Source organism: Lemur catta, chromosome 17 (genome assembly GCF_020740605.2).
Source record: "Lemur catta isolate mLemCat1 chromosome 17, mLemCat1.pri, whole genome shotgun sequence".
NCBI classification, from domain to species: Eukaryota; Metazoa; Chordata; class Mammalia; order Primates; family Lemuridae; genus Lemur; species Lemur catta.
In genome coordinates, this window is record NC_059144.1 from 48,038,696 (window position 1) to 48,066,233 (window position 27,538).

Consider the following 27,538-nt stretch of genomic DNA (forward strand, 5'->3'; position numbering starts at 1 on the left):
GCTTTGACAAACCTGACTGCTCTTTGCAACTGGCCCAGGCTGGCCAAGTGGCTTCCCTCATTCAGGCATCCATGCATTCAAATGGGCATCTACTGGGCATTAAACATTGTTTCTTGAAGGGCAAATCAAGGACATTTCTCTGAATTCCCGTTGTCTCCTAAAACATTGAAACTTTAAAGCATCTCCAAGTTTAATAGAGAAAACAACAGAAATTATTTGCTACAATGATTCCAAAAACCATTACATTGAAGACTACTGAGAACCAAGACATATATTCCCATTTATCATTGTTCAAATGGATTAAATAGAATGTTATTGATTTTTTTTGAATCCACACATTAATGGTTCAAAAGAAATTGGTTTTGTATGCTTTAATATGAAAACAATTTTTTTTCTCTTAAAATTCCTTTCTGGATTTACAGGGCTTTTTATTTTTGTTTGTTTTGTTGTTTTGTTTAGTTTTTTGTTTTGTTTCCTTTTTCACTCTGTAGGGGAGAATACTGAGCAATGCTAAGTGGAGGGAGAGAATCTCTTTATTTCACTTATTTGTCTCTATCTTTTGTGTTTAATTTCAATTAATTTTGATTTACTTAAGTAATATTTCATTATAGACTCAATGCTTAAATATTGGTTTTTTAAAATTAAGAAATGGGCAACATTTTTAGTCAATTTTAAGTAACTCTGGATTAAAGCTAAGAAAATTCATTTAACCTGGTTTGCTCTGAAAGTTTCCTTGAAGATGAAAAAGTTCTTTTTTACTTTGTTTGGTTTTGTGTCGACCTTTCCCAGTTATCTCCTTGGATTTTCCACAGCCCGTTTAGCAAGACTTGCTTGGGCCCAGCAGCTGGAGTCTTCCAATGCTTCTGAGGACACAGGGCATTTTTCCTCTCTGCTTCCAGTTTTGCCACTCAATAAATTTGAGGAGTCACAGAGCAGTCATCTGTGTAGTTAGATAAGGAAGAAAATGATAATTTCTCTATTATTTTGCTTAGAAGAATGGGGAACTAGATTCATCAATGTCTGTTGGAGATGCCTTTTTATAGAAAGGACTGGCTTTTTTCATCAAAGTCATGATTTGTGTCTCCTGTGCAGACGCATTATGTGGTTTTCCAGGGAGAGGAGCACACAATCAAGCTTTGAATTTTAAGTCTGTCATTAGACGACATTAGGTAAATCTTTAATCCTGCATTTAATACGTTTAGGAAGGTGGTGGGGCTCGGCAGGCATCCCTGGGGCCCACCTGTCTCATTCTCTGGGACAAAAGGCAACTGTGCAATGTCTGTAAGAGTTAGGAGAACCATAATTCTTGGTAGCAAGGGATGAAAATCCAACTCAGAAAGGTTTAAGCACAAAAGGGAATTTGTTGGTCCATGTGATGAGGAAGCCCAGGGTAGCCCTGGCTGGATGCAGGGACGTCAACAGTGTCACCAGGGTCTGGGTACCAGCTTTCCTGTGGGTTGCCTTCATCCCTAGGCATGTTGTGCCCCCACTGTTTTTACCTCCTGCCCACTGTTTACACTTGTACCCCAATTTAAGGTTACCCTCTCTTTTCTCAACACAAAGAGAAAGGAGTTTCGGGGCCAACCAGAAATATAAAGATGTAGATGAAATAGACAAATTTCTATCTGTAATATTTAATTTTTTAATCTAATTGCCTATGTCCCTTTAAATCATATATTATATAAAATATGAGTTTGGCAATATTATGTTTTCTGCTCACATTTCATGAAGCAATTCTAGCTGTACTTGTAGCGTGCATCTTTGATAATGTCTTTGTCATCCCTAGAGCCACTTGTTTGAGTCATCTAATGGGGTTTTCAGAGCATAGCATTTCGCTTTCATCCCAGCTCTTTGAGATTAAGTATTTTCAGAATCTGAGCACAATACCGTCATACAGACGCATCCGAAGCCATAAGCACCCATCCACATAGCATTAGGCCAGCCCTTTCTTCTCTTCAGTAGGTGCCTATCTGCAAATTCCACTAAAGCATTTTCTATTTTGCTTTTTATTTTGCTTTTCAAAGCAGTCTTTAAGAGATTTGTTTACAGCAATATCCGGTGCTTATAATTGTATCCTCAGTGTTCAGGAATAATGATGAAATTTGTGGTAGAACATTCGCCCTCCCATCACCTTTTTCTAAACCAAGTTTGTTAGTTGATGTCTATGAGGGACAGACACAAAGGAGGCCGATTGGCATCATTTCTGGCTAATGTGTCTTCCTAAATGGCATATTGTAATTCAAAGTGAAGTAATTGAGAAAGGTGCCTACAAAATGGGAGGCTTTGATTATAAAGTAACTCTCTTCTTCAGAGAGATAAGTTTTTGGGGAAAAAAACTTCTCTTACCCTCAGACATATCTACTTCTCAGTATGATGTATGCTCTGAGCACTCAGCAGAGGGGCTGAAATGGGAGCAACTGCTCTTGCTTGACGCAGATGCAACATTCTGAAAGTGAAATTAAATTTGGCTGGATGTGGAGAAGGAATGCTTTCTGTATTTTAATGCAAACAGAAGTAGAAAAAGCCCTGATATCTAAACAATGATCCCATCATACAGGGGTATTTGGGAGCAGCTATATTTTCCCATGCACTATTTTAAATAGTCATTCATTTTAACTTTATTATGAACATCTGTATTCCCCAACTTCAGTTATATTAATTGCTTGACTATATTATAATTGGTTTCTATTGTCTTATATTGTCTTATAAAAATAATAGTAAGAATAATTTTAGCTAACTTCAATGGGGTGTTTACTGTGGATCAATCACTATTCTGAGCCCTTTTGTCATCTCATTTAAACTTTTTGATAAAAATTCCTGTGCCATAATGATAGTCATTTTGAAAATGAGGAAATATGCATAAGGAAGTTACGTGACTTACTGGGGGTGACAGAACAGGTAAAAGCTGTGAGTGCAGGCAGTCTGAACCCAGACCCTTGTGAGTAAGTGCCGTGCTTTCCATTTCAAACCACATAGGCTAGAGTTGGAAGCCGCAAAGTGTGGTATGCTCACCACTAATAATTTGTAAGTAACTATTTTGAAAGAATTTTCATTAAATACACACATATATATGTATGTATATCAGAGGTACTATATATATATATATATACATATATATATATATATTTGTTACACTGCAGTGACTACTTTCTGTGTAACTTTTATGTTTACCTGTCATAGAAGTTAGCTACTGCTGTGTAACAAAACACCCCCACACTCGGTGTTGCATCACAGTGAGTGTTCCTTATTGCTCACGAATCTTCCAGTCAGATGGGTGCTCATGTATCTGTGGGGCCAGCTGGGGGAAATGCAGGAAATGGACAATAAATTATTGTTAACTACAATTTCCCTACTGTGCTATCGAATACTAGATCTTATTCCTTCTTCTTAACTGTATTTCTGTACCCCTTAACCAATTTCTCTTCAGCCTTCCCACCCCTTTCCCTCCATTCTATTCTCTTCCTATGTGGGATCCACTTTTTCAGCTCCCGCTCGAATGAGAACATGCCATATTTGTCTTTCCATGCTTGGCTTATTTACTTAACATAATGGCCTCCAGTTCCATCCGTGTTCCTGCAGATGACAGGATTGCATTCTTTTCCATGGCTGAATAATATTCCATTGTGAATATATGCCACATTTTCTTTATCCATTCATCTAGTGGTTGATTCCACAGCTTGGCTACTGTGATACTGCTGCAATGAACATGGGAGTGCAGACATCTCTTTGATATACTGATCCCTTTCTTTTGGATGTATACCCAGCAATGCAGGCCTTTTGAGACCTAGGTTTGAAATGGGAATGACATCACTTCTGCTGCATTCCACCGGCCAAGGAGAGTCAGAAGGCCAGTCCCGATTTGGGGAGTGGGGAAAGTGACTTCACTCCTGATGGAGAGCCTGAAAATCACATAACAGTGGGCACAGATACAGAGAGTGGTAAACAATGGAGGCTTTTTTTTTTTTCAATCAGTCAACCACGCCTTCTATTTCGGCCACGTGTTGCAATTTAGAACACATTTGCTAGGAGCTTTTAATAAACAAGTGGTTCATTTTTCCATACAACAAGGAGTCTTGGGGTAGGTAGTCTGGGATAGTACAATTGGCCAAGGATCTCAGTGACCCACCATCCTTCTACTTTCCTGCCCCTGCCCCTATTCTGTGCCATTAATTCTGTGGACAGCAGGATCACTGCGGCACCACGAGGCATCTATAACTATAATTATAAACACAAGAAATTATGCTGGGGTTTCAGGCAGGGAAAAGGAGAAGAGCCCAAGGCCCCGAGGGACCTGCCTTTACAAAGCTTTCTGGAGGCCTTCCAGCTGTCCCTCTTCCTATCTTGTCTGGAACTGGGTCACAAGGCTACCCTGCTGCAGGGGACCCTGGAGAAAGTATCCTAGAGGGGTGCTAAACAGCACTGGGCTCTATTTGTAAGAAAGAATGGGGAGAGTGAGAGTGTATAGGCATCTCACAGTGCCTGCCCCAGCAAGTAATACCAGTTTTCCATTTGAGGCAGTAATATAAAATTTGTTTTTAAAAATCGTCTTATTTAAGTGAAAAAGCAAATTAATTAAACACTTTAATGTAATTAAAAGTCTAAATCAGGAGTGGTCAGTAAATTTCTTTCTGTAAAAGGTCAGATAGTTAAATTTTTTTGTCTTTGGTAGCCATACAGTTTCTGTTGCAACTACTTTACTCCACCATTGTGGGGAGAAAACAGCCACATAAAATGTGTAAACAGAGCATGAGTGTTTTTCAATAAAACCCTATTTACAAAAATAGAAGGAGGGGGAGATTTGGCTTGTAGGCTATAGTTTGCTGATCCCTGGTCCAGAGAGTTTTCAGATTTGACAAAATGGTGAAGGCTTAATACTTGGTTGTCAGCAGACATAGCAAATTCACCAAGCAAATTACTGGGGACCCAGGTTCCTTCCGTCTTATTGCTCTGCTCTCTTCACCACAGGTTTCTCCTTTTTTTATGGTTAAGGGTGGCTGCCCTAGCTCCTGCCATTAGATCTGCATTCTAGCCAAAAGAAAGAGGAAAAGAGGAAGTAGAGGGTACCCACTTTTTCTTTAAGGCCATGCCTTGGATATTGCCTGTATCACTTCCTCTCGTTACCTGGTCCTATTTGGCTGCAAGGAAAACTGGGAAATGTATTTTTAGCAGAGCAGCAATGTACCCCAGCTAGAAAGTAGGTTCTTATTACTAAGAAAAAAGATCAAATATAGGCAGCTCAACATGCTCTGCCACATGAGCTAGAAATATAGACAAGCTGAAAGTCCTAAAATTGTTTTCCTCGTAAAGAATAATTTCAGTTACATTCATGCCAGTGATGCTATTTTCCAGGTACTGTTTACATGCTAAGATTTCCCTTTGTGCCCTGACCATGAGTCTCTCCAGGCAGCAATGAGATCATATTTATCCTTGTGCATAATGTAAAAAGCCAAGTTAAAAACATGACAGAACTTTGACATTCTAGTTAGTGAAAAACATGGTTTTTTTTTTGTTGTTATTGTTTATCTGAAAAAAGCAAATGATACCACTTCAAGAATCTTATTGCTCAGCCGCTATGTTCATTATGTTCATGTTTATAAGACTGAAGATGTACATTTCTCTCCTAAGTTCTTCCACTTTCCAAGGCTTTTTATTTTAAACCTCTCTGCCTGTGGCCCCTCCCCATTGTAAAACAAGGGATAAGAGTCCCCTTTGTCCTCCTGGTCCCAGGCACTGCACCTGTGGCAGCTGGTTTTCATCCTTATCACTTCCATTCAGTCACTGCTGCTTTTCCACTGTTGCCCACCAAAGAATTCTCAAGTTTTTTGGTGAGCTACAGTGACAACAGTAGTAAGAACACCTTGCTATTGTGTACACAGAACAAGGCTGAGACTGGGTCACAGTGTCATGAGAGTTTCCCATTATGTGTATGCATTTTGCTGTTCCTTCCCAGTGTACCCCACTAATTGCTCAGGGAGAGTGTGTGGAAATACCTGTACTACACTCTCGAGAAAATTAATTCTGTGTTTGACCGAGAGAAGACAAACCCCAGCCCAAGGGGCACACACACCCCACCGGTGGGCGCTCACTGCCGAGTGTGGATAGGCTCCCTGCCGACAGCTACAAACACCTTTAATTCTTTTCTTCATGGAAATAGCTTCAAAATTCATATTTAGCCTTTAAAGAGAACTACCCCTTTAAAGAAAAAAAAAAAACCCTTGATGAATGCAAATTGACATTAAATGGAGTTTAAAAAAACGATCAGGGTTTTTAAATATGATTATAATCAGTGAGAAGAGTGGAGCAGAGTGGAATCATTACTGATCTCACTCCTGGGGTGGGAGGGAAGAACTGCTGTGAAATAATCAAAAAAGGAGATTTTCTGGGAAGACTGTTCCTCTGTGATTTCAGCCCTGGGACCCCTGAGATGCTGGGCACTTAGTTCTCCCTTTGGTGACCCCCTCCCCAAGATCTGCGATTGTGTGGAAGGAGGGTGACTCTCTGTGCAGGGACTGTAGTTGGTATTTTGAGGCATGAAGTGGAAAAGTATCCTATGGTATCAGTGTTGGGGTCAGAGTAGTTTTCATTACATTCATTTAACAGATGTTTAACGAGCACCTACTATGTACCACACATAGTGTTTTAGGTGATGGAGATAGACCACTCATGGATCCCACTGAAGGGAGAAGGGCCACCAGCCACAAATGCACGAGTAACAACATACAGTGACAAGGACATAGGTAGTGCTAACAGGAAGAACAGTCCCACAGTTTTGGAGGACTAGGTCCCAGATCCCAAGCTAGGTGCTTGAGGTATCAATTCATTTAATTTTCTCAACCTCTCTTGCAGGAAATGCTGAGATTCCTCCCATTTTATAGAAAAGGACGTTGAGGCCTAGAGAGGGAGTGACCTGCCACAGGTCACAGGGCTTGCTGGTGGCAGGATTTAAACCCAGTGAGTTGGCTCTAAAGTCCAACTTTGGAGCTGTCCCATCATTCTGCCTCTGCAGTGAGATTCAACCATTGTCTTTACAGCCCTGAGGTACAGGACTTGTTCTTGCCTTCCCATTTCAGACAAGCTCACCCAAAGCATTGGCTTCGAGCCTCACAAAGCCACTATTCTGGCCAAGTTCCTCTCCCAACATTTGCCTTTGAGCCCAGCCTGGTGGGGGGTGGGGGACTCTTGAGTGACAAGGATACAGGTGGCCTCACGAGAATTACAGAGCACTCAGCTGGTCACTTCCCCCCTCCCCCCACAATAGGAGAGCCCAAGCACAAAGCAAACAGCAAACAAACAAACAAACTAACTAACAAACGCACAAATGCAAAAACCTCAAGCAGTTCAGGAAATAGCCAAGAATTTAAATTCTACCAAAGCCAAAGCTTTAACTAAATGCTGATTTCAGTGGCAAAAGAGGAGACAAGCCCTCCAACTTCCTCCCCGTCCAAAGTACCTTAAATTCAATAAGTACCAAAGCATCAGAGCATCGTGTGCCCCTTAGGGGGCTGCAGTCAGAGGGGAGTTTTGTTTCTCAGACCTGAGTGTCTCCTCTACCTGACGCCAACACACGACAGGGATCAGAGAGAGAACCTTAAAGCATCCTCTCAAGCCCTTTCCAATTTTCTTGAGGATCAGAACTGACAACTGTGCTCATTGCGTGTCCATCGCTGACGAGTTAATCCCAGGGTGTGTGTGTGTGCGTGTGTCCCTCACCACACGTTCTGAAAAGGAATATGAGAGAAAACAACCCCAGCTGCCTCCCCTTCCTGACCGCTTACTCTGCCTCTGGTTGCAAGCAGCTTTTTCTACCCCGAGCTTTTGGGTTCCTTTCTGAGAAAAGAGGTCAGACCCGGGGGCGAGGCTCGGTGGGTGGCCCTGGGGAGCCACAGGATGCAGAGGGGCACAGCGCCTGTCGGGAGCCATGCCCATCCCTAAGGACTCACTGCATTCCACGTGCTTTCTCAGGAGTTTCATTCCTCTGCTCTTTCTGTCCCTTCGGAATTATTTGGTTGATTGTTGTTGGTATGAAGAACTATTTTATAGTAAGCAATAAATGCCTCCTAAGCTGGAATTCAGAAGAGCACCTGGGGCCATCCTCCTGGGTGGGTGGCGGAGGCCCCTCACTCGCTTTGATGCTCGGCTGTTGCTGACGTGAAATTCTTAATCATTTTGAGTAACGGCCTCACGTTTTCATGTGCACTGGACCCTGCCAATTAGACAGTTGGCCCTGAGAGTACAATGTCCCAAATGCTGTTAAAGAAAGTGGTTTGAAATGTGAGAATTGAAAAAAAAAAACAATGTTTATTTCAAGGAAAGAAACAATACCCGCATGTTCACATCCTAGAGGAAGAGCTGTGTTGTTGTGTCCTAGGGACTAGGGGAGAGAGTGTGGACTTCTGGAAGGTTTCTAGAGGCAGTTGAAGTTTTGAGACACGCGAAGCAACAGATGTGGAAGGCCCCCCCACCACCACAAGTGCAGAAGCCTCTCCCCCAGGAGAAAGGAGTCTCACAGTCTTTCAGAGAGCACCCAGGACTTTAGTTGTTTTTTTTTTTTTAAATAAACTTTTTATGACTTAACAGTTTCAGATTTACAGAAAAGTTGCAAAGATAGAACGGAGAGTACCCAGGGACTCTGCACCCAGTCTCCCCTGTTAGTGACAGCTTACGTTACCACGGTGCTTTTTTACAATTAATGATCCATTAACTATTGACGCATTGTTGTTAACTAAACGTCAGTTTATCTAGATTTTCCCAGTTTTTCCTAACATCCTTTTCTTGTCCCAGGATGCCATTCGGGATCCCATGTGACATTTAGTTGTCACGCCTCCTTCGGCTCCTCTTGACCCTGTTTCTGAGACAGTCCTTCCTGACGACAGCTGGGTGGAGCACTGCCAGGACCCCTCTGTGGGGTTGGTCTGATGCTTTTCTTGTCACTAGATGGGGGTTGTGTGTGCAGAGGAGGAAGACCACAGAGGTGAAGAGCCGTTTTCACCCTGTCGGATCCAGGGTCCACGCTGTTGACCTTGAGCACCTGGCCAAGGTCGTGTCCTGCTCTTACTACCTGACTCGGGCCCTCAGGGATCCTGCATTTCTCTCCCGGAAGTGCCCGGGGCCGCCTCATTCCTCTGCTGTTCCACAGGTCCCCTCCGCCATAAGCTGTGCCCTCTGGCCCACTCACATTTCCTGTGATGCATGGTGCAATTAGTGTTTCCAGAAGGACGTAACCCAGGCCCTTATCAGAGCCGCTACTCGAGACCAAGTTCACCACCGTCTTTACTGGAACCAAACATTATTGGAAAAGTAAATTACTTTTATTTTCCTTGAAAATATTTGACATGAACTGCATTAGAATCCTCGCTGAGAAAATATACCCTGAACCTATAATCAGAGATGTTACCTATAAAAAATAAAAAAAAAAGAACCATCGCGTACATTTCTGCACTGAAACCTATTTTAAATGTTACCGTTTACTCTGCGCTATTCCAGCAACCCCACCTCCTCCCCTGGTGTTTGTTAGCGGGTGGGCACTGCTTCCCCCTCGAGAGCCGTCCTAACAGTGGGACACGTTGTCCCGCAGTCACAAGGCCGGCAGATGCCCACGCAGGAAGATGAATAGCCCTGGGTCCTCGTACGTAGGGGAGACATATTTCTGAGGTAAATAGACGAATAATTTTTTAAGATAGTATTTTTGAAGGTTGTTTTTGCATAGTGAGGTTAAAAATGTCTCGAACTGACAGGAAGGATGAAAGATACCAATTTTTCACCCGGGCCATCTGTCAGTCCCTTGCCCTCGTCTGTGTGGTGTGGCCTTCCGAGTCCGTCTGACGTCCTTGTGAATTCATTCCTCCTCCTGGGCCTGTCCAGGACCCCTGCAAAGTCAAGTGGCTTCAGCACGTGGCTGCACCTCTTTCTGCCCACATTCAGCCACGTGAGGGACAAAAAGTCAAGTGTGTCGGTCAGTCTGTCCCCAGCCCAGCCCACGAGCCACTTGGGCCGAACGCTCCACTCTTCCCTCTGCCCCACCAGGTCAGAGAAACGAACATGGAAGGTCTTCCTGGGTTGCTTGATTTATCCCTTCAAGGAGCTTTCTCTTCCCTGCGTGGGGGACAATTTTTGTAGGAGCCCTTTGCCCTCAACTGAGTAGCAGAGATGTTCCTGGTGGAAAAAAAGAAAAAGTAATTCTTGTCCTTCTCTACAGTACATGCTGTTAACCAGTTGAATAATAAAGGCCAAAGTTTGTGTTCTTTCTTCTCCCTCCCAGCTTGAAAAGAGAAGAAAAGGTTTTTTTCCCTCTGACATTTTAAAATTCTTCAGGGAGAAGTTATGAGCATAACAAAACTCTCATCTAGAAAATGTCCCCGAACTTGCAATTACTGGAGTGTGGCCACCTCACTCGAAGCTCTAGGACGCATTTCCACGTAATGCCCCTTTTAAAGGTTATTATCGACATCATGCCATCTCTGCTCCTCTCAGCTTTTCCCGCTCCCATTTGTGAGAGGCTAGCTGAGGTTTCTCACCCAGAAAGAACCTTCATAATAATGAACCATACATAATAGTCTTTTCTAGTGGTTAGGGAACCATTTGGAGTAGAAAATGGATAGCCTTGGGTTCTCGAAAATGGCTAGAATGGGAGAAGTATTTTTAAGATCAGATTAAGACTAATAATTTTTCAAAATAGACTTTGCAAAGGTTGTTTTTCATGTTTGTCCTAAAAAATTGTTAAAAGGATAGAAGGGTTGTAGGTTGCGGGTTCTGTCCCCATACCTGTCCCTGCCTTGCCCTCTGCCTGGGAGCTCTGTCCCCTGGGTCTTTTGGAACCCCATAACTTGTTCTCCTAGGGCTGTCAGGGCCATCGCCGTGCTTGGGATATTTGTGAGGTGTCACCCCCCATGAAGATGTCTTTATTGATAATAATTACTCAGCCCAAATCAACCCAGCATCTCACGGCCCAGATCAACAGCCTATGGTGACATAGTGCCTGGAGATGGGGGGCAGTGGGGGTGGCTGGTCAGCTTGACATCTTTAGACAAACTTTTCCAAGCACAGCCAGTCCCAAACCAGCTTCCCGTTCCCTCTACCCTGAGGGAGGGCAGCAGGATTTTGCAAATAAAAATACATGATACCCAGAACACATTTTCTTTTAAGCATAAGTATACCCCCAATATTACATAAGACATACTTATGCTAAAAATGCTTTGTTGTTTACCTGGAACTCAGATTTAACCAGGCATCCATATTTTATCTGGCAACTCTTCCCCAAGGCAAAACAGTGGAGGCCTGTGATGGCCCTCCTTTCTGGCACGGTCCTCTTTGGAGGACTTCATAAGCCTGAAAATTTCAAATCTGATTTTACTTCTTAATACTGACCAGTTTGGGGGTTTCTGCCCATCCCTGCCCAGTCTGCCTGGGGCCCTTCGTACAGCTGGGTTTCAAACGCTTAAGTGATTACCTCTTAAGATGGGGGAAGCTGGTTCCCATCCACCAAGCATCCAGACCCCCCAATTTTGCCTGGAATCAGTCCATTTTGACTTCTGTCTCTCTTTCTCTCGACTTGTCTTGGTGTCTCTGCCAGTCTGTCCTCGTGGGCTGCTGGGTCTGGAGAAGGCGTTGCCTTTTCAGGACCTGAGGCATCTCGGCCAGGCACTCTGGCCAGAGGGGTGGGAGGGGCGGGTCGTCCAGGGTCTTCAACCTCAACTCCACCAATAATGAAAAGGCCAAGTTCACTCTTTTTGTTTTCAACGCTAAATGGCAGAAGAAAAAGGGTTAATTTTCTTTTCTCTTTGAAATTCGTGAAGGAGAATGCATCAAAGCTATACGCTTCTGCCTTAGAATATACACTCAGAAGCTGTAACCAACAACAAACCTGATCTTTTATATAGAGGGCACATTGCTACACTAACACCTATTTTAAATTTTATTATCTACTTCGTGCTATTTCATCTTCTCTCATCCTCTCCCGTTGTATTTATTAGAGCCTGGGCACGGGTTTCCTCCCCTGAGAGAACGTTCCTAAGAGCGAGGTATAGTCGATAGCGGTGAACGCAGGGTGGGGGACGTTCTGCAAGGAAAATGGATAGCCTTGTTTTCCTCTGTATGAGAGAAATATTTGAGGTAAAATAGGCTAATAATTCCTCAAAACAGAAGTTTTGATGGTTGCTTTTGCATAGAGAGGTTGAAATCTCCTTGAAGTGATGGAAAGCATGTGGATATTATGATTATTTTGCTCCATGGCAGGCCATCGGTTTTCTCTCACAATAAACCAGCGCCCTTTGGGGTTTGAGCCCACTCTCCATTTTGCTCCCCCTTTCTACACAATGACTTTTTTTTTAGATTTTCATGAGAGACCCAAGTGAGAAAACCACACAGAACCCACTCTGGGAGCTCTCAGCCCTCCTTTGATGGATGCTCATGTAATTTTCTCATTATTTTTCTGTCAGCATTCATAGCAACAGCGTAAACCACTTTATTTCAAAACCATTATGTTAGTTTACTCCATGATCATTTAAGCTGTGTATTCTTTTTCTGATTTGAATTTAGTAATAACATATTTTTAAAGTTAAGTCAAGAAGATTTCTTGAATAAATTTTTGATGACAACTGCTTAGGCTTCAGATTTCCCCTTCTATCGCTTCCTGTTGAACCTAAGTTTTACGTGATTGATTTAGTTTCATTTCTCTCTGTAAGCATTTTAAGCGGACCCTGTGACTTCTACTGCGAGGAGACACTGGGAAGGTAACCTTATCTAGTCAGGTGTTTCAGGTGAGCCGTTGCCCCAGACCACCACCAGGAGGGGATTCGAGACCTTGCGTAAAGGTGGACGAGTTTCTAAAGATGATCTTCTCTGCTCTCAAGGAAAGTCTACATATTTTTTTATTCTGTTCTTTCCACACCCTCCTGAGCTTCCGTATGTCATCTGTGAGGAATTGTGTGTCCTCCACAAGGTTCATCTCCCTCACCGTCCTCCATCCCTGCTCCAGGTGGAATTTTTGGAAGTTTTTGGGTGCCTGCCATTGTTTATACTCTTCTCCAGATAAGAGTTAAAGGCTACCTGCCATTCTTTGTCAGATCATGGATTTCCTTTCCTATATTGCTTTATTTGTTTTTTTTAATTTATTTTTACCTGGAGCCACGCCCAAGAAGCCTTGAGCAAGTGGACTCCCCTATATTGCTTTAGAATCGCAAAACAGACTCCTTTTGTGAATGGTCAAGTAGAAATCTTTAGGAAAGGCATAAAGATTTTTTTACATGTCCCAAGGGCTGGGCTTTCTGGGTGGTTCTAATATGTTAATTGCTGTTCTTTAAAAAAAAAAATTAGAAATCAGATTTCCTGATTAGTTTGGTAGGGTTAAAAATTATTTCTAAGGTAGTATTCTTTCTTTTTCCTTAATGTTGCTTCTGTAGTCCTCCCTGGATTTTCAGGCAAGCTTTTGGGTTTGTGTATAACTGAGCTGTTACATCTCTAGTGCATTTTAACCAGACTCATGAAATTTGGAGGAAGATAAAGAGTGTAGGAGATATTTTCTGAAGTTAAAAAAAAAAAAAAGTCCCATAATTCAAGTTTCTTATCATAAAAGGTAGAATTTCCAAAGCTGGGGTGAGGACAAAAGAGCGGCTTCATAGAATTTTGTGAGAACTTGTTTCCTGTCGTTCCTTCTCTCCCCTTTGTTACATCTCAGCTCCCAACTTACCTGCGACCTTGGAGTTCAAGTCTCCGTGATCTTTTCATAGCAGAGCAGAGCTCACTCTTGATATTTTGTTCCCTGCTTTGATTTGAAAGAACTCGTGACAGTCCCCCTTTATTTTTTATTGGAATCCGTAGAAACCATGTAGGCGCTTTTGCTGGAAAAACACTACTTGAGTTGCATTGCTACACGACTGTAGTACTCTTTCTTTTGAGGTGAAAATCTTGAGAAAAGATGAAACCAAGTTGAGAGCATTTCAATTACTCTATAGTCCGTCCAGTTAAGTTTCGCTTATTATTAAGAAAACCACACTTATAAAAATAAGTCAGAAAGTGCACATTCTTGAGCAAATTGTTTTTGTATGAAAGTTTTTAAAGAGGATTTTGGGCAACTTTTCTTCTTTTCCCTTTATCTCAGTCCCCTTGCTCTTCAATAGTATTTAAGAAATGCTTATGGAGAGTTCACATTACTGAAATATTTCAAACTGGCTCTTCCACTCATGTTGTTTAGAAGAAATATTTGGGTCAAAGAAAGTTTTCTGCTTTCCAAACACTTGCTTTTCCTCTAGGACACAAAAAACTAAAAATTATTGCGATGGCAGGAGTTCTGAAGAAAGAAAAAAAAAATCACCCAAGTACTACCAGAGACAGAATATCTAAACATCTTATGAAAAGAGAATACTATTCCCTCATCTTCTTTTCCTGGCTTTTTTTTTTTTTTTTTTTTAATCAAATTAAGTTTTACTAGTCTGAAATTTTGCTTTGAACAAAAACCTAAATTCTCCCTCAACATTCATCTTTTCAAACAGAGACTGGACTTGGAATGTTTTCTTTCCTAAGGTGATTGGAAAACCAAAATTGATGAGGCCAACTCCAGTGTTTTTTTTGTCTCTGTTCCTCATTTGACATGAGCCCCTTCTTTTCCCCCCTCTCAGGATTAATGAGGGAGAGAAGGGAAGATCTTTCTTCCCAGCTATTATCGTTGAAATGGATCAATTTCTCCTTTTTAAGGATGCAAATTTTGAGGAAAAATGAGCTCTCTCAAATACCTCAATTATATTTGGAGAAATGGACTGTTGTTTACGAACTCATTTAGTATTGAGAAACATTAAAAATAATCATTCAAAGAATAGGTACTCTTGATTTCAATCGTGGCATTATACATTTCAAATGATATTTTGGATAATTATATATTTTTTTCTCTTTAACTCATGTCTTCTTTTGCTCTCTAAATTTTAGGTACTTGCTTGTGGTCTGGGCACAAACTCTAACTTAAGAATTGATTTTAGATATGACTTTCCACTAAACATCTTTCAGGAAATGAAAAAACAAGTCTCCGAGAGGGAAATCTTAAATTGATTGCCTTCATCAAAGAAATAGAAAAGAAATGAGTACCACTAAGAAAAGTAGTTTCTGAAATAAAATGTATGATTACTAAGAAGAGGCAAACTTTCAGAAAATTGCATTAGGACAGAGAAATACTCTGGCATGTAGCTAGATTTTGATAAATGCATTGTTCTGCTCCAAGGCTGGGGTCCTTCAGCCTCATCTCTCCGAGAAACCTGGGCTGAGGCTTAATTGCCACACTGGCCCTTCTCAGACGGCTTTGTGAGGTAGCATTTCAGCGATTCCCCGGGCTGGCCACTTCTGACTGTCAAACCAGATTGGGTGTCCTTGAGGTATATGATTCATAACCCATCTCCTCTGTGGCATTTACCACAATACCAATCATTGTATAATTATGTCCTAATTTTCTTCTCTTCAGCTACATGTACACTACATCAACTACATAGAATTAAGATCTTTAAATTATTAGCAATAAACCTATATTTCATTCTAGTGCAAGGAAGGGCAGGGTGGGGGGTGGGGGAGACTTCTATTCTTTCTCCTTGTCTCATTTACTTTCCTTCTCACTGGAATCTCTTCTTTTGAATTCTGCACATAACTAAGCTTTTAAGTGACTAAAATATTTTAACTGGATTTTTTTTTTCACTAACATAGTTCAGGGAAAATTCCTCTGAGGCTAAAAGGTGTCAAAACAGCTGTCTTTCATTCAAAAAATAGAAAAGCAAAGAGAACTGCCCTGATAGGTACTTTTTGAGGTAAAATGTTTACCTAATCATGTTTAAGAGGTGGAATAGCTAAGTATTACGTGAGGATGGTAATGTAATTCTCTGAAATCAAGTAGATAAGAATTATTTCTTCTTTTTAAGCCTTTGTGCTTGTATTAATCTTCCCTGAGTAGACTAGGGGAGGTGGTCAGGAGAGGCTCCCTTGGTGTTTCTTGTGCCCTGATCTCTCTGTCACAAATCACCTCAAAATGTTTTGCCAAGAAGAAACAAAATGGCGGCCTGAACTCTAGGGCTCCCTCATTCACTGACTACCCCTCCCCGTTTCTCTGTCTAGAGCTAATGGCTCCGTACCATTATTTTTCCTGTCAGAATTAATAGGGAGATATTCTTTTCCTAAAGCCATTAGTTAAGTAATATTGCTTACAGACTTGCTGAAACAGGATAACACCTCCTTCTCCAGGGTGTAAATCTTAAGAAAGGATGAAGCAATTGCTTAAACACATCAATTATATTCCAAAGCCTGAACTTTTCTCTCTACAATTTTCATTTAGAGTTAAGAAAGTTTGAAATTAATGATCCATAAAGTAGATTCTCTTGATTTAATTTGACACTAAAGAATTAAAATAATATTAGTAATTTTTTCCCTTCATTTAGTTTTTCTTCTTTCTTGCAATTTGTCTTCTCTTTATTTTACAGCATTCTCTTTTTGTGTGGGCATGATTAAAGTTTTGACTTACCAAAGGATTTTAAGCATACTTTTCCATGAAAAATGTTTTTTTGGAGAAAATGGTAAGTGAAATGTTCTTAAACTGATTGCCTTTCATCAAAGAAAGAGAAGACAAATGAGAACCATAGAGAAAAGTGGTTTCTGAAAAAAAAAAATAGATTCAAAATGATTACTCAGAAGAGGCAAAGTTTCAAAAAAATAAGATAGTACAGAAATACTCTAGGTTTGGTTAGAGATGGAAAAATACATTTTTCTCTTCCTTCCATTAGTCTCTCAGCTTTTCTCTGCCTGAGAAACTAAACTTTAGTTATTAGCGTGTGAGAATTTATCTCCCTCTATCAGCAGTCTGTTCTGAATCTGGTTAAGAGGACTTTGACTTTTAGCTTTGCCTGAGCACATTCAGGAACATTCTGTGGATTTTTCTCATTATTTTCAGTCTGAATTTTAGAGCCGCTATCATTATTTGTCTCTTTATTTTTCTTTCCAGCTAATAAAGCAATATCATCAATACTATCCTTGTTACAATAAAGAAAGCAACATTGACATATCTAAGGAAAGCCTGACAATTTCCAGTCTCATTGCCCCCTGAGGCCACCAGAGTTATGTTGGTGCATGTCCTTCTACACCTTTCTCCGTGTACATACAAATATGACAGACACTTTTTTTATACAAAAGGATAATACCACATATAGTAATCAGCAATTCTTTTCTTCTTAATATATCCTGTACATAAGTCTAGGACTATTATTATATATATATATATATACATATATCTTTTTAATAGAGGCATAAAATCCCTTAGTATGAATGTACAGTCATTTATTTATTCAACCCTTCCTCTGTTGATAGATGTTCATGGTTTTTCCTTCAACAACTATTGCTGCAGTAAACATTCTTGCTTAATTTCCCAAAGAGCAATTGCTGAATCAATGGTTTTATAATTATTTATTTCATTGTATAAGATACTACCAAATTACCTTTCAAAAACAGGTTTACTGGCCGGGTGTGGTGGCTCACGCCCGTAATCCTAGCACTCTGGGAGGCCAAGGCGGGAGGATCGCTCAAGGTCAGGAGTTCGAGACCAGCCTGAGAAAGAGCAAGACCCCGTCTCTACTAAAAATAGAAAGAAATTAGCTGGACAGTTGAAAATATATATAGAAAAAATTGGCCGGGCATGGTGGCGCATGCCTGTAGTCCCAGCTACTCGGGAGGCTGAGGCAGGAGGATCGCTTGAGCCCAGGAGTTTGAGGTTGCTGTGAGCTAGGCTGACGCCACGGCACTCTAGCCTGGGCAATAGATTGAGACTCTGTCTCAAAAAAAAAAAAAAACAGGTTTACTGTCCCAGATATATTCTTTAACAATAGTTTTAAAAACAAACTTTGCTTCAGCCAAAGAACAAAGCCAGGATGAAGCTTTGGTGTTATAGTCGGTGCATGGGAGTTTCTTAAACAAGGGGTCACCCAACTGACCTCTCATCAACACAATGTTGTTGTTTTGAAAATTAATTAGTCATCAATGTTTAAAAACACATGAAATGCAGATTTCTATTGTCTCTTGAAAATTGGACAGATCTGGTGAGTTGGACGCGGTCCTTCACTGTCTCGCTTGGCTGGAGCTGAGGGCAGCTGCTCCTTGAGGCCGGGCGTGCGCTTGTTCACCAGAGTCCCCGTCATTCCTGGCAGCCTCCCTCGGTTTTGTGACTTGTCTGGCTCTCTAGCATTTGAGTTTGCGATCCTTCGTTTAAACCAGGGTTTCTCAACCATGGTACTGCCGACATTTGGAGCTGAATAATCTTTCTTGCATTGTGGGACGTTCAGCGGCATCCTTGGTCTCTGTTGGTGAGGTGCTGGGAGCATCTCCCGCGCCCACTCCAAGTCGGGACCGCCGAAAGAACGTCCCCAGACATCAGCCCTGGTTGACAACCACTCATTTAAACAAAACCACCAAACATGTTCCTCAGTAAATTCTGAGGTAAACTTTTCAAAGACCGTTCCTAGGCAGTTTTATTATTTCACTTCTTGAAGGAACATTGTTGAATGCTGTACACAAGCAAGCTTTAAAGTCCCTGGAATGTTCCAGACCAGCCCCATTCACCAAGTTTGGAGAAAATATCTGAGAGGAGAAAGTGATCAAAACACTTTCCTTCCATCTCGGAAACGGAAGTGCAGGGACAGCGGTGATGACAGGTGGTTTCTGAGGTAAAAGCTCTGCCTACTTACACACACGTAACAGATGCCGTTTCTAAATGCTGTGCGAGGAGGGTTGGACAAATCCCTGGCAGACAGGTAGACATTGCTCTTGTTCACTCCGGTTTTCTTCAGTGGTTTCTTTGCTCTCGCCTCTGCCTCCGGGCCGCCCTCCCTGGGCTCGCGCGGCATTCTCCTCAGAAGGGATTTCTGAGGTGTCTGCAGTCTCTCCACGGCCACCTTTCCCTCGTTGCCTTCCCTTTCCTTCTCTGACAGGACTTCTTCCATCTTTTCTAATGACCATCCTACATCTTTTCTCATTAGGATTAATGGAGAAGTATTAATTCTTCCCCCAAAGCTATCAGTTAAGTCATAGTGCTCTGAAATTGCTGAAACAGAATAATTTCTCTTCATTCTAGGGCGTAAATCTTGAGGAACAATGAGCTGTTTCAGGTGCATCGATTATGTCCCAGGGAAGAGACACACATAGACAATTTTCATTTAGCAACCAGAAACTTTTAAAATAATGATACATAAAGTAGATCAGCCAGGTTCTGTCTTGGCATTCAATCTTTCAAATGGCATTTCTTTTATCATCTTCTTTTTTCCTTCCACGATTTCATAATCCTATTTTGACTCTGTATATTAAGGGCATGCTCTCGTTGTCTGGACATGATAAAATTTCTAACTTAAAGCAAGATTTTAGACATCACTTTGCACTGAATATCGTTTAGGGAATGATTTCTGTGAGGGCGGGTGTTCTCCTGATTGCTTTCCATCAAAGAAATAGAAAAGAGATGAGAATCACTACAAAAAGTGGCTGCTGAAATAAAAGATTCATTTATGATTACTCAGAGGCAAACTTTCAAAAGATTGCATTAGGATAGCACAGAAATACCTGAGGCTGTACTTGATAAATATATTTTTCTGGTCGTTTCTGCCTGCGGAAGTAAAGTCCGAGGCTGCTACTCACTGCTAACCACCCACTGACTTCTGATTATTATCTGATTGGCATCGACGTGTGATGTCTCCCATTCTCCTTGCCTAAGAGGAATAAAGCCTTTTTCTTCCTTCATTTTCAGCTCTCTCTATATTTTTTCTAAATAGGCTTTATAAACAAAAATTGTAATAGGATTGCAAAAACAAATAAATTTACTGTCAAAAAACCTTTAGTATAATGTCAGGCATGCAATAGAGACTTAAAGAACTTTGGTTGAATAATTACATGAATGGATGATTCAGACTTAGAAAAGTGCCCAGGACAGGGGCAACGTCAGACGATTTTATCGTATATGTGACTTTACTCTTTTCTATAGATACAGGTTGGGTCAAGCCCCCATCACCATCTCGTAGCACCTTTTTGCTTTTTCTTTCATAGTATTTACTATATTTGCTTGGTGAATTTTTTTGTGTAAACATTTGCTTATTGGCTTTCTCCCCCATTAGACTGTAATTTCCAGAAAGGCATGTCTGCCTCGTTTTCCAGTGAACAAATTCCCTGTGTTTAGCACAGTTCGCGGCACAGAATGCTCGTCGTGTTCAATGCTCAACAGATTTCAGGCTCAATAATGTGGGCTCAAAAATGGACTCAAAAATACAGGCTCTAAAAATGAGGTTAAAATATTTGAATAAATGAACAAATAATGGTATACAAAGTGATTACTTTTAGAGATCTGCCTAGCCTTCTTTAAGTAATTGCAAATTTTAATTGCTGGCAAATTGTCCATCCTTTCATGGCAGGGATGCTTCGAAACAATTTAATCTCAGATCAATTAAGTCTAGGAGATTACGCCTACGCTCTCATTTATACTTGCAGCTCGCTTCAAAAGCCAGTGTTGTGGACTCTTGTTTTTGTCCCTTCCTTATAATTCAGAGTCCTGGAACCCAAATTAATGGAGTTTTTAGTGTATTGGGGCAAACAAAAAATATGTCAAATTACTAACATTTTTATGTAATGATATTTAAGTAATATGCTCATTAGCATTTTAATAAGGCCTAGAAATTAGACAGCCAGAAGAAGGTTTGGCATTAGAGATGTCTCCAGTCATGTTGTGAGTTTCATCATGTTGTTTTTTCACTTCATTTTCTTTCTAATTATTTTACAGTTTCCTATAGCCTTTTCAAGATGGCTAAATTTAAAATTGCTGTAACACTTTAAGCAGTCTCTTCCTCTAAACGTGGTTTGGCAATTATTTCTGAGGGAAATTATTAAAAATGCAGCCTTTAATCAGGGGGAGAACAGAATGCCACAGAGAGCTGTGCTGAGAGATGGTTTCTCTAATAAGATTCACATAATTGTGTAAGAGCAATCGAGTTTCTGAAGATTGCATTAAGATGGTGGAATTTGTAATTTCTGAAGATGTAGGAAGTGATTCATAGAGTGAGTGTGATGCTGAAACCTAAACAGGATCATATTCTATGCTTTAAAATTTGACCAGGACACTACTTACTTTTTGAAAAGGGCCATTCATTTAAAAGCAAGTTAGCCTCCTTCTGCAATAATCCAAATTAGTTTAACACACTTCAGTGACATTATTTGGGCATTTTTCACAATTATTATAGATAACTCACTTTTCTCTCTAGACTGTAGGGTCAAAAGCAAATTAAATCAATGGATTTTCTTCCTTCGCTTTCGCATATGAGTCAGAAGTTATTGGTCAAATGCGCACATGACCTTTCTGCTTAAGCTTGAAAACCCGAACAACCTGTTGGGAAGACATTTGGCCAATCTGATTATTTTCTCTATACTAATTGATTTTACTTCTTCATTGAATTGAATGAATTGCCTGGTTGTTTTGTCACTGTGAGGACAGAGCTTAATCCACTTAGAGTGAGCGCTTGCGCTTGGTAAACTATGGGGCTAAAGAAATGTATACCCTTATTATTAATTTCTGGTAATTTTTCATGGATAAGAAAGAAAACACGTCTTGAAGCCATCCATTTTCTCCACTGCCCTGGTCAACCCATGCCACCTGGCCCCTAGACCACCCTAGTTTCCTTGCAGCTGGTTTTCCCACCTCTGCTCCTCTCTTCCTCCAACTTAGTCTCCAGATAGTAGCAACATGCATCTTTGAAAGATGTAACCCCCCTGCAGCAAACATTGGCCTCTTCACAATGAATGTGGAATAAAATGTAAACTTCTTACCGCAGCCACTTTTACCCACCAGAGTCTGAGTCCTTGCTGACTTTTCTACCTTCGTTGTACCGCTTTGCTCCCGCCTCCTCCCATGCTCGCCTCCCACGGATCCCTCAATCCCCCAAGCTCCTGTCCTCCTCAGCATCTCCATATTTGTTCTTCCTTTGTCTGGAACATCCCTTGTGGACTGGTTCTTTCCCATCCTGAAGGTCTCATATCTGACGTTGCCTTTCCAGAGAGACCTTCAACTGTATAAAAGTTGCCCCCCAATTACCCTCCAAAATAAGCCCGTCATTTATCCTCACTCTGTATAATACCCTCATCTACCATGACTCTCTGTAATATCCTCCTCACCGCCCCCCCCCGTCACACTTCTAAGAAGTAATCAGACCTGAGACCCCCAGGCCACCCCACTTCCCAGAGTGTGGAACTTCCTTCCCTCTACAGAAGACGACGTACTTGGTCTCTGGAGAGCATACAGCATGCTGGGGACACCCAGATAAGTCACTCAGCAGGGCAGCAAGTGAGGGGACTGTGTTGAAAACAGGGTTTAACCAAATGATTAATGCTGCATATTGAGCCCCCAAATCTCTTCCCGAAGTTCGGCTCTAGAATGCTGTCAGCCTGCTGTACTTTCCAGGCAGGAGGTCAGAGGACTGCTCTTGTAGCAGCTGAGCAGTGCATGTGGAAGTCCTAGAGATCATCACTGCAGAGTTCCCATTTAAACATGGCAACCAGATGACCCTGCATTGAGGCCCATAGTTGATAGACTGTACTTGCAAACAGCACTGAATCAGCTTTTTAGTGCCTAGGTCCTAAGCAGATATTCAAGATTGCTGCATATCTTAGGAAAGCCTCTAACATACAGAGAGAGATAAAAACAAACAAACTTGGAAGGAGGACTATGGAGAGAGAGGCAAACTTCAACAACAACAACAACAATGACAAACCATCATTAATATTGCCAGAGATAAAAGAGAAAATGTTGGAGCCATGAAATAAGATCAGGATGGTATCAAAAAGGAGCATAGGAAAGGGCTCTTAGGAATTAAAAACATGATTACATAAATAGAAATTCATAATCTGGAGTATAAAGTTGAGGGAATTCCTCCAAAATTAAAAAAAAGAAGACAAAGAAATAGAAAATAGGAGATAAAAGATAAGAAAAAGAGAAGATTATACCAGGAGGGCCAACAATCTAATAAGAGCAGTTCTAGAAAGAAAAAAGACAAAACAGAAGGGAAGAAAATTGAAAAATATCATATAATTTCAAGGGATCTATTGTACAACATGATGGGTATAATTAATGTTAATAACAACGTATTATTAAATATATTCATGAAAATTGCTGAGAGTAGATTTTAAGTGTTCTCACTACACACACACAAAAGATAAGTATGTAAGGTAATGCGTACATTAATTAGTTCAATTTAGCCATTCCACAATGTATGGATATTTCAAAACAATGTGTTGTACATGAGGGAAAAAATAAAAAAGAAAAACAGAACCATGTTTTTCTGAAACTGAAGGCCATGATTCAGAGCTAAAGGATTCATTAAATGCCCAGACATTGAATGAAAATAGACCCAGGACTGTGATAACACTGAAAATAAAGAAGAGCCTTGGAGCTTCCTGGGGGGAAAAAACAAAAAGAATTCACACAAAGAATGATGAATCATAAATCATATTGTCCACAGACTTCTCAACAGCTAGAACTCAGAAGAGCAACATCTTTAATTCTGAAGGGAAATGATTTCCAATTCAGAATGTTGTACCCAGATAGGCTCACAAATGCATTTAAACAATTTTGCTTCATGCACCTTTTCTCATGAGGCTAACAGAAGTTTTGTGTTGGGAAAGCAAGAGAAGAATCCAAGGAAAAAGAAGTTGTGGAGGCCCAGGAGTGAAGAAAGAGGTGCTCCTATTAGGTTACTGGACCTCCTGGTATAATCCTCTCTTTTTCTTATTTTTTATCTCCTATTTTCTGTTTCTGTGTCTTACTTTTTTACTTTTGGAGGAATTCCCTCAACTTTATATTCCAGATCATGAACTCTTCTATTTATGCTTTTTATTGCCTCCCACAGTGGTGGGGAAGGGAGACCCAGGAGCACAGCCTGCCGAGCATTTGGAGCAAATCAGAAAGTTTCAAGAGAGATATTTCTAGGGAAGTGAAATGAAACCTTAGACAATTGGAGAGGAGGTTGGGAAATGATTTTAAATGATTTTAGTAATCATTCCATAGAAAACTAAGCAAACATGTTTAAAAAAACAAAATAATTATTAGCTCTAGGGAAAACAATTTTGACAAGAAAGGTAACATGATCATAGTACACTATGTGGCTCAGTGTGAAAGGCATGCTCCTGTAATAATGTAAACATGGAATTTTCCCCTAAACAAAAGTAGGAGATTAGAGTTCTGTAGCTGTTGAGAGGATAGAGGACTGCGAAGTGTGTTTATGTGTAGGGTGGTGAAGGGTATAAGAGGAAAAGCTGGAAGAGAAGCTAAATCCTCCTCTCCCCCCATGAGAAGGCATAGGTTATACTCCAAACTAAAACAAAAAAAAAATCAAGAAGTAGTACCATAGGCATGTTATTAGAAGTGAAGAAGATAAATCTCAAAAGAATCCAAGATGGGAAAAAATGGGTGGGTTGGCAGGAGCTGCTGTTTTTCTTAATAAGTAGAAAGGTTTGACTTTTGCAAACTCTGTGCATGTTTAACTTCAATCCAAATAAAAGCACATTTAAAAGTGGGTCTAATGTGTTTTCTCTATTGACACAGTCCTTCTAGAATGTGTTTCTGATCTCATATCATGATGTAATCTCCCCTCTCTGAAATTCTGTGGTCCTTTTGACATGTGTGCCAGGTCACCATGTGGAAACAGAGGAGAGAGTCAGAGTGAGGGGCAAGGGGAAGGCAGTTGCCAGAGAGGCTGTTTTGTGGACATATTGCCAGGGCCCTCCTTTCCCCACAGACACAACAATAACAACCACAACACAACAACAGCACCACACAAGCCAGCCTCTTCCCCTGCTGCCCGGTGCTCTAATGGGGACTGAGTATCTCTTGGGTTCCCATGATACGTGGAGTGAAACTTCTGCTCTGGCCACCTGGTAGTATGGCCAGAGAACTGATGTTGATCTAAAATTAACCTAAACAAACATGACCAAGAAGATGATTCTGATGGAAAAAAAAAGCCACGTGAACTAACCTAGAGATTTTTCTACTTTAGGAATTGGTTTTGCTGTTTCTTCCTTTGCAGAAGTGGAGATATCTTATTTGACCAAGTGTAAATCAGTGGGAGATACATTGAGTTCTCACACACACCGTGTGGGATGCGGGTTAATGAGCTCAGAGGTGGTCATGAAGACACGAACAACCTCCTGGGAGGTAACTCTGCTAATCTTACAATTCCAGATGTGTACAGATGTGCCTCCCCCTTTCAGGTCTAAATCTGCAGGAGGAGCCATCTTGTGCCACCTCGGAACTGTCTCTTTGTGGTGGGAACGAAGAGGAGAAGGAAGATGACTGCAGACGAATTTTAGGATCCTTCTCTCCCACTGCAAGTTCAAGGACTCCCAGGGACGTAGACAAATTAACTGTGAAGGTGGGAATTGCGATTTTGACCTGTCTCTACCTATTCGTTGCCTAGATTATAGCTCACCTTTTTTCTTGTTGTTGTTTAGTGGGGCAAAACTTGCTTGGATCACCCATGAAGCTTTCCACACAAAAAGCCCATGAAGCAAACAAATACCTCCACACAATCTGCACTGAAAGAATAGGCAACTGTGGTTGTGATACCATTGGGGTGATTTCTGATGATTTACTAAAAATCCTATGTACGTTATTAGTTCACACCTGAATGGAGCAGAGATGCTGCCAGACATTGCTGTGACGTGAAATCACCCCCAGGCGGGTTGTGGGACCCCATGTTGAGAACCATTGAAATACTAATCCAGACCACACTTTGAAAAATGCCAATCTGGAAAAAACTTGAATATACGTTACTATAAAATAGGACATACACTTCCTGAGCAGCAGTTACTTAAAATAGGAAGCTCAGAACTAGTTAGATAATTGAGCTGTTTGTTTTTAACAAAGCCAGATAAAAACACATAGAATCTCAGTAACCTATTTTGTATCAATAAGGAGCTTTATTCAAGTAAATGCACCACTTAGTTATTAATGGAAACTTATTGAGGGCATCGTATTGAAGGTCACGCTTGGTAAAGAATCATTAAGGCCTCAGACCTTGTTTTCATCGGGGACCACGTTTCTGACCCCATTTTTCTTTGTACCAATTAACCTTCCCCCCCCCCATTTCTTTTCCTTTGCACTTTGTTGCAGGGTATTTCTCCATCTGTGGGTGAGCACAGTGACTGTTCTCCCCACGACACTGCCACCGTGTCAGGGTTGCTTCTGCCAGCTACTGCAGGCTTGGCAGTGGCTAGTGACAACACCCCATCCCGTGGCAAAGGCCTTGATGTTGGATTGCTGGAGACTCCACCACTACCCCCCCAGGATCAAGTCTCAACAGATCCTAAGCCATGCACTTTCTCCGATGCTCGAGAGCCTTCTTCCTTTGGGTCCCAAGGAAGTTTTCCCCACCATGACATTGCTGCCTCTGTGGTTGCCATTAGTACATCTCTGGGGGCAACAGCAGGTCACGCAGCCCTAGGAATTCACAGCTCAGAGCCACGAGACCACAGCTGGGCTGTAGGGGATACTCGGGTACAAAGCTTCCCAGACAACAAAGCTATGGCAGAGGGCACATCACAGACACTCCCACCAGAGAATCCTTCATCTGGACAAAGAATTTCAGGTTTGGTTCCACTGGGGCCAACTGGAAAGCCTCGTCTTGAAATACCAGCTTCAGGACCAAGTTCAATGAGTTCACAGCAAGAGGAAGGGAGACACAAGACATTTTTTCCTTCCAGGGGCCAATCTGGATGTGGGGAAATGGCCATTCCCGGCCCCACTTTAGGAAATGATGGTGGGAAGTGTCAAGTATCTGGATTAATCACTCTGAAGAGTTCTGTGGATCCTTCTCACCCAGGGAAGCCCCCAGAAATCCCTGAAGCCCCTTCTAAATCCATCAGGAAGAGGAGTTTGGAAGGAATGAGAAAGCAAACTCGTGTGGAGTTCAGTGACACCAGCAGCGATGATGAAGACCGATTGGTTATAGAAATATGAAGCTTCCCGAGAAAGATGGTGTCTGTGGTCAAAGACTGTTGATGCTTCACAAGTAGATGTCATCAGGCTGGCAGAAGAACTAAGCTCTGTTCATGAAATGCCTACAGATTAGGAAAGCCATTCTGAGTTGCTTCCAAGCCAACTCCAACCAACTCCAAAGCCCCACCAGCCACACTCCTCCCCAGCACCCCTTGGGCACACACCACTCATGTTCACGTGCCTCCAGCCGGCAGAAGTGGCACTGAAGCAAAGTCTAAGAATGCTCGACATGGGCAGTGACGAGGCCTTGACGCCCAGTCTTATCCTCTGTGTCAATCCCTCACTGCCTCCCTCCAATAAAATGGCAAGAACCAAGAGAGCCACCATCGGCATGTTTACACGTGGACCCCACAAAGTCAAGGGAACTGACTTTCCCCGTTAATAAGTGGAGGGTTTGCTTTGAGAGTGCTGACATTGCTTGGGATAATCGGGGTAGCTTGAAAAGAGATGCAGTTATGAATTGAGCATCAAGATACTTCTGTTCATTTGGGAAACAAAATTCAGATACAT

At 41.4% G+C, this 27,538-nt stretch overlaps 1 protein-coding gene across 1 annotated transcript in view; it reads left to right on the plus strand.

Annotated features, from left to right (window-relative positions):
- The window catches only part of ZNF831 (zinc finger protein 831), a 61,349-nt gene extending 34,360 nt beyond the window's left edge, over positions 1-26,989 (plus strand). Inside the window, exons 5-6 of the mRNA XM_045528859.1 lie at positions 25,243-25,403; positions 26,144-26,989. Of these exons, the coding sequence (XP_045384815.1) occupies positions 25,243-25,403; positions 26,144-26,989 (1,007 nt within the window). The remainder of the gene's footprint in view (positions 1-25,242; positions 25,404-26,143) is intronic.
- Positions 26,990-27,538: the final 549 nt, after the last annotated feature.